Here is a 16,824-nt window from a genome sequence, read left to right as displayed (position 1 = left end):
TTTTGTCTCCATTATCAGGTTTACTTGACTTGGCCTGTTCCAAACTGCGCTGAAGGATGCCCTGGTTCGTGGATCAAAGATGGCTACTGTGATAAAGCCTGTAACAATTCAGCTTGTGATTGGGATGGTGGTGACTGCATTGGTAAGGAAGGCATAAGTACTGAAACCTGGCTTTTTGCATTTCAGAAGTCTGGAGACACTGATCTATTATTTTGCAAATGTGAAGAGATGATCTCTTCGGAGCGTATTCTTGCAGACTCTTGGGTAGCTCTAGATGTAAGCTCACATTTGAAAAAGCCCAGTTGCTTTCACAGTGCACTCTTGTCTCAGCACTAAATCGCAATAGTGAGCAGCGTTGACTCTGGGTGTCTTCTGTGTAAAGGAAAAGGGGGCACTGGATATAATCACACTTTTCCTGGAGAGAGTAATCCATGCAGGAAAAAAAAGAGTATGCCACCATGTGAAAAACGTTCTTTTTTTTTGCAAGTCAGGTAGCTGATGCTTTTCTAGTTGGAATGTAGCATTCCTAACCTTAGGGCAGATTGTTGTCTTTTGACAACAGAGATTCAGTGGTGGTTAGCGAAACAATTTTGCTCCAGATTTTGTCTTTTTTATCTGTACTGGTTTTTTTTAGGATAATTTGTTGGCTAGGCTTGAGCTTCCCTGTTTTCCAGACAGCGGACATAAGAGATGCATACCTCCCCGCCCTCACGCTTGCAAAATTGATAACCTTAGGGATGTATTGGTTTCCTGTATAAAGTATCCTTTCATTTAAAGCATACAGATGTGGATCATGAGTTAAGAACCATGCTGGGGTTTGTTTTCAGAAAGCAAATGCTTAACTAACTCTTAACTTGTACACTTGAGGCTTTTTTAAACGCAGCGTGAGCAGTTTTCTACACTGTGTTTCCCTTTTTCTTTTATAGGTAGTAGTATCGGTAACCGTTATGGTGCAGGTGGTGGAGCTGGTGTTGGTGTCGGGAATGTTGCTCCCTGGCAGTTTGGGGCAGGAATAAGTGGAGTTTCTTACTGCAACCAAGGCTGTGCAAACTCCTGGCTGGCTGATAAATTCTGCGACCAGGCATGCAACGTCCTTTCTTGTGGATTTGATGCTGGCGACTGTGGACAAGGTATGTTGAAACAAATGGAGTCCTCACAGCCTTTTGGCTTTTCCATACAGTGGCAGAGCTCCATGCTCCGGTACCGGGGTGGGGGGAGCAGGCGGGGGCGTGGCATATTAATATGTATGGACTAGCTCCTCTGAATATTTCCTTCCTACTTAAATGTTTAGCTCTGCATTGGCTGTAAAGAGTTATTGAAGGCAGACCTAATGCTTGAAAGACACACTTAGACTTTATTTTTAAAAATATATTTGTTTGTTCTTTTATGCAAGAAATTATGCAAATTTATCTATTTGCACAGACGAGGTGGGGCTGTACCTTTATGAATATTTTGAATTAAGGTTTAATTCTTTCTATTCCTTCAATCCATCTCAAACCGTTATTTATTTTAAGATGCTGCACTATATTTTAGCTTTGTTTCATTTTCTTATGTGTTTCATTATTTAGTATATGTTATTTGTAGTTTGGTTAGTTTGCTGTATTCTTCTATGATTTTTCTATGATTTTCTGTGTTATATTGGCTTGACACCAAATCAGTTACTGTGTATGTTGGCATTATGGAAATTCCAATTCTGGTGTTTTACAACTCTTTATTTTGGAAAAGCGATGTTTGTTGTTCTTAATGTTAAAAAATCAATAACAATTATTTTAATAATAATAATAACTGCAAGCATTGCGTGGCCACCTTGGAGGAAGGGCAGCATGAAAATGTAGATGATACAAATAATTCTCTGGAGATTATGTGATGTTTTATGTAGTTTTAAATTGTATTTTTATTGTGTGTTTGATATGTGACTTGTAAACCACTTTAGGGAGAAATTTTCTTTAAAAGCAATGTGCAAATAAGCCATATAAGTAAACACATTTATGTTTTTCCAGATCACTTTGATGAGCTGTACAAAGTGACTCTTCAAAAGAACCAGACTCATTATGTCATTCCAAAAGGCGAATATTTGCCCTTTTTCAGTTTTGCTGGAATAGCTAAGAAAGGGCTTGATGGCGCCTATAGTGATAACCCAATAATCCGCCATGCTTCCATCGCCAACAAATGGAAGACCATCCACCTGATAATGCACAGTGGAATGAATGCAACTGTGATCCACTTCAATCTTACCTTTCAAGGTAAAGAGGATGAAGAGTTCAAGATGCAGGTCACCCTGGAAGTTGATACAAGAGAAGAGCCAAAAGTAAACACAACGTCTACCCAGAAACCTGAAGGTGATGCAAAAGCTGCAACTTTGGTGCCAGAAGCTGAAATGATATTTGAGGATATCCCTGAAGAAGAACGTTTCCCAAGAATCAGAAGCCACCCAAATGGCACAACAGAGAATCTGGACGGGGACATAGTAATTCAACTGCTTAACATTTCTGCCCTTCCGGAAGATGTGAGGCTGGCCCTACAGAACCTAGATTTGCAGCTAGCTATTGGTGACATCACACAGAAAGGGTACAATCTGTCTAAGGCGGCTCTCCTGAAATCCTTAGGGATGGTACCAGCAACAACGAGGGCTGCATTAAACAATTCCCAGAAGATAAGGGGAAAGGAAGTAGTTGACGGCTTGGAAAATGGGAAGAATCGCACGATTTGGCAGAAACCTGACCAAGATGCCAGGGATGGCAGAAGAGATGTTGAAAGAAGAATGCATGATACTTTCCCACTGGAGTTCAAACAAGTAAATACTACTCCAGTGGCTATGAAGGTGAACAGCCATTTCCCACTAAGACACGGCTCTGTGGTAAAATCTAAATCTGTACCTTTAACCCAGAATACGGATGAGCGACTTGAATCTCCAGAGAAAATCCTAAATGTCCTTGTACAGAAAGAAGCTCAGAAGGCAAAAGAAATGAGGGAAGGAAAAACTGCAGGGAGAAAAAAGGAAGAGGCGGGTGCCATGGAGGACGTAGCCGAAAGTCAAGGCTTACCACGAAGGAAATTGCAGCATTACACTGGAAATTACCGAGGCTTTTTGCCGTGGGAGAAACAGAAATACTTCCAAGACCTTCTTGATGTGAGTATATCAAATGGGTAGGGTAGTGTCAAGCAAGGAGGATTAAAATAAAATAGAAATGTTTATTTAAAATGCTGGCATAGCACAGTGGCTCAGGAAATGAGCTGAGTATGCAGAAGTCAACTGAAACTTGCTTTGCCATAAACTCATCTGGTGATCTTTTGGACAAGTTATGCTTTCTGAGCCTCAGCTCCCTACCAACCCCTCCCACTGCAGATATAGTGAATGAAGTCAATATTCCTATTGATTTCATATGCTATTTGGTGTTTGTGACTTACTTTCTTCTATATTGAAGAAGCTTATACCTTGCTTTCTGTCGACCAGTTGGAGACAAGGAAACTGGCAATGTGAGCATCTTAACCACATCAACAGTGTTCTCTCTCTCTCTCTCTCTCTCTCTCTCTCTCTCTCTCTCTCACACACACACACACACACACACACACACACACACTAGACAACCAGTACTGTACTGCTGTAAGAAAACCTTATAAGGGAACAGCATTAAATACACATCAAACTAAAAACTGAAAGCTGAAAGCCTTCTTAAAAAATCATGGTTTAGTCAAATGCCTGAAGGAATAATGTCTTGAAGTGTGAGGGCTCTCACTTTGAAAGTTGTTTGCATTCTATCTAGGTATAATGTTAGGCCTTCAGTATCTTTGAAGAACTAATGATTTGATCAAGGGATGCTTTTAAAACCACTTTTACACAGCTGGTACTGTTGTTGTTATTATTATTACTATTACTATTACTATTTATTATACGCTGCCTAAAAAACCAAACAGTTATAGAATTAAAACTGTATATAAATATAAAAGCACTGTTAAAAACATACAGGTAGTTTCAATAAAAACAGCATGCCAGTGGGCCCTTTGATTAAAAAGTAGTCAGTTCCCAAAACCCTGTTGGAACAAGAAGGCCTTCCCCTGCCAGCAGGAGGACAACAAAGAGGGGGCCAGTCCGACTTCTCTAGGGAGGGAGCTGGGAGCAGCCAGCAAGAAGGCCCCCTCTCATATCCCCACCAAGCATGTCTGTGAGGTTGGCAGGACCTAAAGAAGGGCCTTCCCCGAAAATCTCTGAACACAGGCAGGTGTATATGGGGAGATATGGTCTTTCAGTAAGCTTAGACCTAAACCATATAGGGAATTAAAGGCCATAACCAGCGCTTTGAATTGTGCCCGGAAACGTACTGGTAGCCGGTGGAGCTCTTCTTGCAAGGGAAACGTATGTTCCCTATAACCAGCCCCAGTCAACATTCTGATTCCCCTTTACCCAGGTATTTGATGGCTGTAAGACCTACCCCTGGCCACCCTGATTTTTTTAGTTTTGAGAGTAGGAGATTGCTTTTAATTGTATTGTTTTAATATTGGCATGTTTGCGACTAATGTACGCACGATTTGCATTTCCAGGAAGAAGAAGCATTAAGGAGGGAGATGGCTTATTTCACAGATAGTAAACTGGTTGGAAGGCAGCTGAAAGACACATTTGCCGATTCTCTCAGATACGTAAACAAGCTTTTAAACAGCAAATTCGGATTCACGTCTCGCAAAGTCCCTGCTCATATGCCTCACATGATTGACAGAAAAGTCATGCAAGAATTGCAGGATCTGTAAGTCTGACATAGAGGAAAATCGTAACCCTTGCATTTGAAATATGGGTATCCCAAGTTGGATCTGCCTAAATAGGTTTTCTTATCAAGTGAAATAAGGGAGAAATATGAGCTACTTCTTCTCACAAGTAGTAAGTGAAGAGGCTAACCTGTTTCTGGGCTGCAGCACTTGAGATTGTAGGTGAGGGCTCCCACAGTGAAACACTCCTCCATACTAGCAACACACACACACACACACACACACACACACACACTGGACACAGAAAACTTAGATTCAGGTTCTAGGCCCAGCCTTCTTCCTGTCTTCTATATAGAAAATATTGAAGTGGGGGGAGGTTACATTCTGGAGATTTCCATCCTATGAGCTCCGCATCCTCCGTCTCCAGTGGTTCAGCCCTGAAATAGGTTCACCTCATCTGCCATTGTTTTGAGTTTTTTTTTGTCCTTTTTGTGGCCTTATCATTGCATGCAGGGGTTACACACAAACACACACACAGAGAGACCCTTTCTTGCCGTTGTTAGCTTATCTTCCGTGTTGAAAGGATCAAGTTTCTCACTTGGGGATGCTTCTGCAGCCATCTTTGTCATTAGAAGCCTCTTTGCGGCTCCAACTTACTTACCAGCTATGGTCTTCCCTAGACAGGGATAGGATGGCTACAGCTACGATAACTTCCAGATTGGACTTACGATGTGTTTGACATGCAGCTGGCCTTGCAAACAGTCCAGAGGTTGCAACTGGTGGGAAATGCAGCGACCAGGGTGTTAGTGGGTGCTGCTGGTTGTCCACTTGCAACACCTCTTCTGAAACAATTCTATAGGTTGGCAGTTGTCTTCCAGGTCCAATTGAAGCTGCTTATGATGACATTTAAAGCTCTAATTGACATTGGCCTATCTGAAGGAGTGTCTCCTCCCATACTAACTGGATAACGCCCAGATCCCTAGATCTGCTGGGGAATGCCTCTTGGTAGTCCTAGTCCCTAATGAATGTTTTTAGGAGTCTTATGGGGTGAGGAACCTTGGGAGGGCTTTCTGTGGCTGACTTATATGGACAGGTTATTCAGGTTCTCTGTAAAGCCAATTCAGTTGATTTTCGATGTTTCTGGACAGGTTTCCTGCGGAATTTGACAAGACCTCCTTCCACAAAGTGCGGCACTCCGAAGATATGCAGTTTGCCTTTTCATATTTCTACTATCTCATGAGTGCAGTTCAGCCACTGAACATTTCCCAGGTTTTTGATGAAGTTGATACGGATCGGTCTGGGATTTTATCTGACCGGGAGATTCGGACATTGGCCACAAGAATTCATGAACTCCCTCTAAGCTTGCAGGTATATATATATATATATATTTAATACCCCAATGAAATTCTGTACAGAGGAGGGCAAGTTAATGAAAAGTAGATGTTACAGATGTTGTTTGTTCAGTGGCATCTTAACACTTCTGTGTTAGTATCTGGTTTAATACTACTTATTCAGATTTTGTCAAAAAGCAATTGATTAAATTTAGGAAATGCATTAGAACTTAACGGGAAAGTGTAGTGTTCTTATTACTGGAACATGATTACAGGGACATTTTGATGCGTTGGTGAAGATAGGGAAGCTCACCAAACTTGGAAGCAAACTTCCTGTCTTGCTCCTGTTCTGATGAATTACACTTAAATCTTTTAGAAAATACAGGTCGGAGCGGCAACAAATTGTTACATTGCAGAATATTTCTAGTTGGCGTACCAACCAGCTGCAGATCATAAAAAATGTGAATTTGTGTGCCACTTTTCATGGTCAAAGCTGCTTATAACATCCAAAATATTTAGAATTGCAGAGTTGGCAGGGGCCTGAGGGTCATCTAGTTCAACCCCCTGCAATACAGGAATCTCAACTAAAGCATCCATGACAGATGTCCATCCAACCTCTGTTTAAAAACCTGCAAGGAAGGAGAGTCCACCACCTTCCGAGGGAGACTGTGCCACTGTTGGAACAGCTCTGAACCATCAAAAAGTCCTTCCTGATGTTTAAGTTGGAATCTCCTTTCTTGTAACTTTGAGTACTAGCCTCTGGAGCAGGAGAAAATTATAATCTCTTCTCTCTGCCCTCCCTCTGGTGAAATAGGAACATAAGAGCCCTGCTGGATCAGCCCAAAGGCCTATCTAGTTCAGTTCTGCACAGAGGTTCTTATGGTAAGCCCACAAACAGGGCTTACCTGCTCTCACTTGCTCTTTAGCAGCTGGTATTCACTGGTGTTGTGCCTCTAATCCTCGAGGTGGTATATCGTCATCATGACAAGTAGCTATAGATAGCTGTATCCTTCATGAACTTGTCTAATCCTCTTTTAAAACCACCTAGATGTTGGGGAGAAAGTTTGTACCCTAGCGTTCTCCCAGATATCTCATTCCTGTGCGAGTGACTTTTAAAATCATTGTTTGAGCGAATGTATGAGCTCCCACCTGCAGTCTGAAAACGAGCCCAGGCTCACTGATGTAGTGAAATAGACTTTCATAAGCAAAAGTCATGGTTGTGTGTAAGTGTGCAGTAAAGCTCATCCATGCAGAGAAAGAAAATGCATAACCTTCTTTTCTTTTCTTTCCCTTGCTAGGATTTGACAGGTCTGGAGCAAATGCTAATAAATTGTTCTAAATCCCTTCCATTCAATATCACTCGGATTCACAACATACCACCAACTCAGGAGGCATATTATGACCCCAATCTGGTAAGGAACTGTTGCAAACATACTTTCATCTCCCTCTCCAATTGGTGCAGCCTGGCATTTCAAAAAACATCTTTCAAAATATTTGGTATAATTTCAGATGGTCAAAAGCCGATGTTTAAATCCCTGCATCCAGTAATCTGAGATGTCTTGCTCCCCGTTAATTTCTTTTGTGAGCAAATCTCCCTACTTCAGACATGCACACAGCTTGAACTTGTCCACTGATTTTATTTGTGATTTAAGAGCAAACCTCCCTCCTTCCTCAATAGAGTACCAAGAGCTGCTGCTGAATGCCCTCTAAATGTCAAAAACACCTAGTCCTATAACACAAAACAGCTGTAATTGAAGGACAAAAGAAACACTAAACCAGCTGGGGAAATTATTTGGGAGCCAAGTACCTAAAGGATCACCTCTCCCAGTATCAATCATCACACGTCCTGCGATCAGAAGGGAAGGCCTTGTTGGTGGTGCTGCCTCTGGTTGCTGCCCAGTTAGCCTTGATCCACGACAGGGCCTTCTCAGTGGTGGTTCCCCATTTATAGAACGCCCTTCCTCGTGATGTCCGTCCACCTCCCTCATCATTGACTTTCAGGGGAAATTTAAAAAGATTTCTGTTTACCCAAAAAATTGATGGCTGATGGAAACTGGCCATGGCAACTGTGAAATTAATTACTGTATATATTTTTACATGCGTTTAGTTGTTCTGAACGCTTATGGTTTTGAATTCATAGAATCATAGAATATTGGAGTTGAAAGGGACCCTGAGGATCATTTAGTCCAACCCCCTGCAATGCAGGAATCTCAGCTAAAGCATCCAGGACAGATGGCCATCCAACCTCTGTTTAAAAACCTCAAGGAAGGAGAGGCCACCACCTTCCAAGGGGAGACCATTTCACTATTGGAACAGCTCTGAACCATCAAAAAGTCCTTCTTGATGTTTAAGTAGGAACCTCCTTTCTTGCAACTTGAAGCCATTGGTTCGAGTCCTAGCCTCCAGAGCAGGAGAAAACAAGCATGCTCCCTCCTCCATGTGACAGCCCTTAAGATATTTGAAGATGGCTATCATATCTCCTCTCAGTAACCCACCCCCTCCATTTAGCATTGCATCCTTTAGGAGGCTAACAGTACAGTCCTATGCATGTCTACTCAAAAATAAGCCCCATAGTGTTCAGGCAGTAGCAGATGGTATTGTGGTGGCACTGTACTACTCACCTGACCTCTGGCCATCCAACAGGAAGGGTAAAGCCGCAGTGAGGTTGGTGCGATGCAAATATGCCAGCAGGATTGGCTCCACCAATGCATTTGCACCATGCCAACCTTGCTGCTGCCACTTCCTCCTCTTAGTCACTATATGCAGCAGTGACCCAGCCAGAAAGATGTCAGGTGAGCGGTGCAGCCCCAGCACACCATCTGCTACAGCCCCTGGGTGAGTCTGCATAGGACTGCAGCCTAATTTGCTCAGAATTTTCCATCATGATTATTGTTTTTGTTGCTGTTCCTGCATAGTGGTTTACAAAACACAGGAGGGCAGGTCCCTGCCCCAAGGAGTTCACAGTATAAAAGTTGACATGAGAGATGCAACAGAGGAGTGGATGGGAAGGGAAGGGAGGGACAAACTAAGCATGAAATTTATTTTAACTACATAACAGCTTGGTTATGATAAAGTAAGAACCCTTCTTATTAAATAAGCTGAATTCTGTTATGTTTTTTTCTGTATCCCTCCTTTTACTGTGTCTTAATGCCCTTGATAAACACTTCTAACAATCTGCCATTTTATTTCCTTAAATAAATATCTACTAAATATAGCATCATAATTAATATCTTTTGTTTCTAACATCATGACTGAAGTTATTTTTGAAATGTTTCAGTTGTTGGATTTCCAAGAACAAGGCTAAACCTTTAAAAGGCTTCCCTTGAGAATAGGAGAGTTGTTTCTCAGAACTGCTTGTGACTGGATTAGAAATCATAAGACTAATATATACCAGCTGTTCAGATCTCACTTGGAGTAGTTTCCTGGTTGACATTGATTGGCTTGCACCGTAGCATTTTTCTGCCTCCCTGCAGAATACTGGATTAAATGTCTTGTTACTTATGAAATACAAAAAGTTATTTGTTTTCCATATCATCAGTATTAATCCCAAGAACTTTTGCTGATCAGCAGCAAAAAAAGACAATATTTTTAATAAGGAAAGCAGACAACTAGCTGGGAGTTCGCTACATCATGATTCCATTTAAAATACAGAAAAACAATATGCATAAATAACCAACCAATTAATTGATTGTTTGCCCCGTTTTCAGCCCCCAGTGACAAAAAATCTGCTAACCAACTGCAAGCTTGTGACTGACAGAATTCATAAAACGTATAAGGACAAAAACAAATACAGGTATCCAGTATTATTTTACTTCAGTTGTGACAGACATATAGAAACACCTAAGGGTGGAGAACCCGTGACCCTCCAGATACTGTTGGACTCCAACTCCCATAAGCATCAGCCAGCAATGGCCAATAGGGATGATGGGAATTGTAGTCCAGCCTTGTCTGCAGAGCCAGAGGTTCCCTACTCCTGACCTATAGAATGAATTGTATGTGTTTATTTAAAGCCTCCTTGGTAAGTGCAGCATGACGTGATAGAAGTAAAAGTGCTTTCTGTTTAAAATGTGATTAATTATAAATGATTATTTATCCATGGTTGATCTTGAAAGTCATGCTGAATTATCCTCAAGCAAGCCACTGTACACACCTGGTGGCACCTCTTACCTGTTGGGTTGAGTCATGCAGTAAGCCCAAGAGAAGAGGGAATTGCATGCTTAATAGAGCTAACAGGAAATGGGAGGGAGGTTGCACCTGTAATAGGAAAAAGTGCTCGAGGCAAGGCCAATAAAGTGCAATTAAATTTTAATAGGTAGTTTCTCAACGTGTTTTGGCTGACTTCAGCAGCTAGGCAGACACAAATTACATCATTTTCTAATATGCTTTATGCTGTGTCTTCAGGTATGATTGTGATCCCTTTGGGGCACTTTTAGGCTTGTGTCCCTGCACAAAGGGAACAATCCTTCTGAGCCGTGGTGCACTGCCTATGCAAGGATGTATGCCCTTAATGCTCTCCTATTTTGTCTTCTCTTCCCCTTCTGCACATGTGCAGTGCTCCAAAGCATTCTGGGGGCATTTTTAAGTCTGTGCCTCTGCCTCCTTGGTCTGGGGCTGGGTGGGGACACAGACCTTGTAATGCCCTCCATGCCAGCATGGATCCCAGATGGACACTAGGGGTGGTGTATAGAAAGGACTACAGTGGTACCTCAGGTTACATACGCTTCAGGTTACAGACTCGCTAACACAGAAATAGTGCTTCAGGTTAAGAACTTTGCTTCAGGATGAGAACAGAAATTGTGCTCCGGTGGTGCAGCGGCAGCAGGAGGCCCCATTAGCTAAAGTGGTGCTTCAGGTTAAGAACAGTTTCAGGTTAAGAACAGACCTCCGGAACGAATTAAGTACTTCACCCGAGGTACCGCTGTACTCGCATTAGAAAGCATCATCCCCAAACCATAAATGAGAATTAATAGTGTTTTGTTTTTTTAAATGCGGAACATACGTTTTTACAGAAGTGCTGTAGTCATCAGGCTCTGTTTCCTTGTATGAGTAAATATAGAAAAATGGTAAAAACCAATATGGGCACGGGGCTACCCATTTATACACTAAAAATTCCTTTTAACACAAGTGACACCATTGTTGTAAATCCTTTGTTCGCATTTACTGTTATGTTTTCCTATATAATGCTAAGGTTTGAAATCATGGGAGAGGAGGAAGTTGCCTTCAAAATGATCCGCACCAATGTTTCTCATGTAGTCGGACAGCTGGATGACATACGAAAAAATCCCAGGTATGCAATTCTCATTCAGATTTGAGGTAAAATGTTTATTAATTGTGGTTTGCTTGAAGAAAGCAAACAACAGTCAGTGGTTTGGACATAATGCTAATGCTAAAGCTAGAGACCATGGTTTGTTTCTCCCAGCAAGAGTGGGAAGAAGCAAAGTAGGCATTATCGACTCTGTTTTGGTAAACTATTAACTACTTTTAATGTGACGCCTAAGAATCCCTAGAAACCTAATACAATGAAACAATTTTTCTTATAATATTAGGCCCTCAAACACCTTGAATTGATCTTGCAACTATATAGAAGGATTGCTGTTGTAGGAATCATATATTTCTACGCAAAACTGCTGCTATTTTATGATCCGTTATTATGTACAATAAATACTCTGAAACGTTCTTTCACAGTATTTCTACTCTTTCAGAGTAGAGAGCCAGGCTACTGAAGGTTTTTAGAAAACAAATTGAGATATGGGAGTGTGTCGTTTGCAGATAACAGCTTACTACTTGTCCCAACCAATAAGAACGTTGGTTTTCTTGATTATTTTTTTCCTCTCAGAAAATTTGTTTGCCTCAACGACAACATTGATCACAATCATAAGGATGCTCAGACAGTAAAGGCAGTGCTTAGGGATTTCTATGAATCAATGTTTCCCATACCATCCCAATTTGAGCTGCCCAGAGAGTATCGGAATCGTTTTCTTCACACCCAGGAGCTTCAGGAATGGTAAGTGTTTCAGAACCCTTGAAATGAGCATACTGGGGATGCGATCTTCAGGGTACTGTTCAGCTGGTTCAAAATGTGGCCACCACAGAAAAGACCACCTCTTTTTCTCTTATGGTTCTCTATTTCATAGACCTTGGAGGTAGCCTCCAGCTGAGATATCAGTGTGTGGACAGGATAATATAAGTGCAGGGGGTCCATCAGATAGCTCAGGCCTGAACCATTTAAGGCTTTTAAGGTTTAGAAGAGCACTTTAAATTGAGACCAGATACTCACCGGGACCTGGGAACACACTGAGGCTACCTCCAAGGTCTATGAAATAGAGAACCATAAGAGAAAAAGAGGTGGTCTTTTCTGTGGTGGCTCCACACTTTTGAAACTCTCTCACAGGAGAGTTGTGGCAAGCAGGCTTTCAGTCAGGCCTTATACTCTTGTTTTCATTTACCTTCCCTGAGCAGTATTTTGTTCTGGTCACCAGAGAAAGCTGGATTTTTATTATGCTACTGGAGTTCTGAATTTGTTTTTAACTTTTTGAGTCTGATTTATTCTTGGTTTTGGTAATAATTGATTTTTTTATTCTTGTAGTTTTTGTTGCTTCTAAAATGCTTTGAATAGGCTTTTCCTGGAAAAGTGGCATATAAATATTTTAAAATAAATGTTATGTTTCTAGGAATATATAGATATTTAATACTATTTTGTTCTTTTAAAAATGCTGTGTTTAGGAGGGCCTACAGAGACAAGCTGAAGTTCTGGACGCATTGTGTGTTAGTGACATTGATTGTGTTCACTGTCACCTCGTTTTTTGCTGAGCAGGTAAAAGATTTAATTTTATGCAAATATTAAACTTTCTTAGGATATCACTGTTGCTAAACCATATCACAAAAAGTCCCAGTAAAGGGTTTTGTAAAATATATTAAGCCAGGGTTACTGTTTTAGCCTGTTTGCACCGGCCACTGGGTGTCACATAAAACAAGTTCAGCAAAGGTTGTGGAGCAGCAATGGTGGAAAAGGTTGCAGTGAAGAGAGCAGAGAGTTGACTGGATGGCTTAAAACACTCCGTCCAACTCTGATTCAGTGAGAGACACTGAGACTACATTCATAAGAACAAAAGCATTCAGTAGATGTTAGTCCGGTTGGCGTTCCTTACATCTGTGTAGCTGGAGTCAGTTTCTGCTGCTTCAGTTCAACTAAGATCAGATCTTCTTTGCATGGGTGGGCATTTAAGGAACAGTGCGCATAAACAGTGCGCATAAACATTGTGGGAGTTAATCTGGCTAAAAAGCTGGGTCCAGGAATAAGGATACACATCACATTCTCAATAATACCAAATATCTCTTCTGGAGGGAGGGTGTATGAGGAGGACTGAATCCAGTCTTCTGTTCCTCAAATCTTCCCCTTCTCCAGATAAGTGCTATTGCCAGCAAATTGGTGTGAGTTGCACATAAACTCCTGGATCAAGTGAGGAAATGTATACAGGAGCCACTCTTGAACATGCATGTTACTGAGGCATTTATGTGTAAACATATGCTCCCCAGTTTGCCCCCACAAGATGCATTATGTTGTGAAGTCTGTTCTGATCTCCAGAGGTGAAATAGTCCCCCATGGAAATAGCTGTGCCAGGCAGAGGCATCCTGGGGAGGAGGGGAACGGAAAAGAACCATGTGATTGTTTTGATTTTGCCAAGTATTCATTTGCGCACAAACACAAACATGTTCTTTATTTTTTCAGTTAGTAGCCTTCAAACGGAAGTTCTTTCCAAGGAGAAGGATTCAAAAAGAAGTTTGCCCGGAAAGAATGAAGGTCTAGAAGACTTCTGTTGTAAATCAGTCTACCTCAACATGTGATGAGCATGTACAATGTTTCGTCTCAGAAGTGTCTTGATAGTTGTGTGCTGGGCATGAACAGAAGTGTCACCATCCATTACAGCTTTTGTGGCTCTGTGTATGACACCCACGCTACTGAACAGCCAGAGAATTGGGCCCCTAGGAGGATCTGTGAGGTTCTGGATCCAGAAGACCCAAAGCCACCAGTGCCCAACCCTATTTTGTGACTTTAGCACTTGCTACTGCCAGTGCGGGGAAGCTGCTGGTAGTAGCTTTCCATGTACTTGGCTGAAGCTGGGACCAGTGTAGGCTTCGCAGACAGGCAAATATTCACCATCCTAACTATTGCCCAGCTATCAGCATAAGAGGGGATGTTTTAGGAATGTGCTCTTACAGACAGTGGGAGGAAGGGTTGTGTTGCCAGCTCTCAGACGGTTGCAATTCACAAACATAATTTCCGGAGTGCATATCCTTTTTTATAAAAAGGGTTACTGAAAGAAACATAGCTGCATTTGTTGCAGTAGCCTTTGCCAACTAAATAATAATGTTGGATATAGAATCTTCTGTTAGATGTGTCCTTGAGCTTGCATCCCAAGGCATTTGATGTGCCATTGACCGTTCAGTCAGTTAACCTTTCCCTCTATGTTTTGCACAGTAAAGCACAGCTATAAACTTGCCTCTTGAGTACATGGAGGGCAGGATATGAACTGACTCCCACAACACTCCATTGTAACTGCCACCTACACAATTTCTCAGGCCTTGTTATGTTATATATTCCCCATGGTAGCCAGTCCATTGAACATAGGGCTTACCATGTTTGTTGTTCCTCAGGCTCCTGACCAATAGGCTACTTTGAAAGAGCAGGACGAGAGCTCCACACAGAAAGCATAAGAAAGAATGAGCTTCTGGGTTTTTTTTTTAGGAAAGTCCAGGTATCCCCGTTAACACAAATCCCTGATTGGAATAGCAGCAGCTTGATGTGAGGATAGTCCTAACGTAGATCTTTTGAGCAGCTGTGCATCCATTTCTTCATGTGCAAAGGAACAGGATAGTAGCCTTTATGTCTGTCCCCACCCCCCCATTAAGGTACCCTCTTCATTTTGTAAAGTATATCTAGTTTAAATATAAGGCGGATTCATCTATAGAATGAAGGATTAGAATGGTGAAGTCCTATTTGCTATATTGTTCTGCTGCTAGACTATGAAAAAATGGTATTTAAATACATTTGATTCTTTTCTTTGTATAATGCCTTTATTGATCAAAATATAAACTGCAGCTCAATCTACTCCATTCAGTTTCTAGAAACACTAGTAAGAATTGTACGCCTAATTAAAAAAATTAGGGCTATAAACAAAAGGGGCTTGGCTGCATTATGTGTACAAGCAGTGTATATTTAGCAGCAAAAGTGCCTCTCCATATAAGTTTTCAATACTTTGTATTGTTTTAACGGTATAACTAAGAGCATGACACTCAGCCATTTTTTCATATCAAGCATTCATTTTCAAAAATTCAGACATACAAATAGTCTAGTGATCTGCCCTGTTATGTCAAAACAAATCTCAGACCAAGAAAAGAAAAGGGATTCTTGTCCCAGATTATTTTAAAAGAAATGTCTTTAATCATGATATTAACAACTTTTCAGGATTATAATCACCTCAGTAATTATTTTATCATGAAGGTGGGGGATTTTCAGTGTACATGTGCTGTAAAATATATGCTTTCTTTTAACAGATGTTTTTGATTTAAAAATGTTATATTGTGTGTGTCAAGAAAAATGATCAAGTATTTAATGCTCTGAAAAGTGGTTAAGTATTTTTAAATCAAAAAGGCACCTTATTCTTTATCAAGTGCATACACCTAATTTTTAAAGAAATAAATCTAGTTCAACTTCTTTAAAATGCTACTTGTTTTGCCTGTCTTAAAAAGCAAAGCTTCATTTCACAATAAACTTTAAATCAGCAATTGCATTGTGGCTCTACTCACAACACTGAACTATGTTGTTATGTGTCCAGTGGAGTTCTGCTGTGGACAACATTGTCCACCCGCACCCAGCTTTGTGTCTACTATAGTGTGTAGTGACCTCCAAATTAGGAAGACCATGATTAATGCTAACTAGTTTGTGTCCAAACCGAGATCAAACTTGACTTTGGTAAATACAGTTACTGTGTCAAGCAGCTCATTGGTCCAATATTTAGGGTTGGTGAGTAAGAAATTCTAGTCTGGGTACAAGTTCAACTGTACATAGAGAGCTAAACTAAATGTTACACACAGATGCACACCTGACTGCTTTAAAAGAAGAAGAAAAAGTTTGAGGACAGCATCAGTGGGGGACCAGGAATGGGAAAGTAGCAAGGCTAGAGGAGAGTACAGGTATGGAAAGTACAATTTTATTATATAAACTGGAGCAATCTTCCAATGAATTTATGGTGGTCTGTCCCATTTTCTGCCCATTTTCTCCCACTTTTCACTTTGGGTTGGCTCAAGCAATTGTACTTGCAGTGTGAGTCCCTTTCACACCTGTATGCATTGACGATTTGGAAGGAGCACAGGATTCTACCGACAGATCCTGACTTGCGCATTCAACAGAAGATGTGAAAGAGTATTTATGCTCAGAATGCACAGAGGTTGGGAACAGGATTAGCAGGTGCAATCCAGTCTACATGTTTGGTAAAGAATTGGAGAAAAAGTGCGAAAAGGATCATCGTTTACACAATGAGAGTTAAGTACTGTAGTAGGATGGATTATACCATTGTGCAGATGGGGGTTTATAAGAAGCAGACTGCTGGAAGCTTTCTCCTGATTGAATAGTATTTTTACTTGCAGTGAGGGTTGTTGTTAATCATTAAAAAATGGCAGTCTGTAGTGCTACAAAGCGGCTCCTTTTGTTGTTGGCACGCAACTTTCTCGAAAGACAATGTTGTGCATCCCTGGGGGTGAAGTCAAACTGCTGCATTGGCAACACCAAAGGTGC

General features: G+C 41.1%; 2 protein-coding genes across 2 annotated transcripts in view; both read left to right on the top strand.

The window, feature by feature from the left end:
* Positions 1–15,751, top strand: part of GNPTAB (N-acetylglucosamine-1-phosphate transferase subunits alpha and beta) — a 43,462-nt gene extending 27,711 nt beyond the window's left edge. Inside the window, exons 11-21 of the mRNA XM_083461845.1 lie at positions 19–142; positions 927–1,130; positions 2,001–3,130; positions 4,540–4,739; positions 5,847–6,066; positions 7,328–7,441; positions 9,737–9,822; positions 11,218–11,316; positions 11,866–12,033; positions 12,753–12,843; positions 13,759–15,751. Of these exons, the coding sequence (XP_083317971.1) occupies positions 19–142; positions 927–1,130; positions 2,001–3,130; positions 4,540–4,739; positions 5,847–6,066; positions 7,328–7,441; positions 9,737–9,822; positions 11,218–11,316; positions 11,866–12,033; positions 12,753–12,843; positions 13,759–13,836 (2,514 nt within the window). The 3' untranslated portion in view covers positions 13,837–15,751. The remainder of the gene's footprint in view (positions 1–18; positions 143–926; positions 1,131–2,000; positions 3,131–4,539; positions 4,740–5,846; positions 6,067–7,327; positions 7,442–9,736; positions 9,823–11,217; positions 11,317–11,865; positions 12,034–12,752; positions 12,844–13,758) is intronic.
* SYCP3 (synaptonemal complex protein 3) overlaps positions 1–16,824 on the top strand; it is a 113,354-nt gene that overhangs the window by 81,889 nt on the left and 14,641 nt on the right. The gene's annotated exons all lie outside the window — the stretch shown is intronic.

This window comes from Podarcis liolepis, assembly GCF_965112155.1.
Source record: "Podarcis liolepis genome assembly, chromosome: 10".
NCBI classification, from domain to species: Eukaryota; Metazoa; Chordata; class Lepidosauria; order Squamata; family Lacertidae; genus Podarcis; species Podarcis liolepis.
The sequence above is the reverse complement of the archived record's forward strand: the minus strand, read 5'-3'. Positions and strand labels throughout refer to the sequence as shown.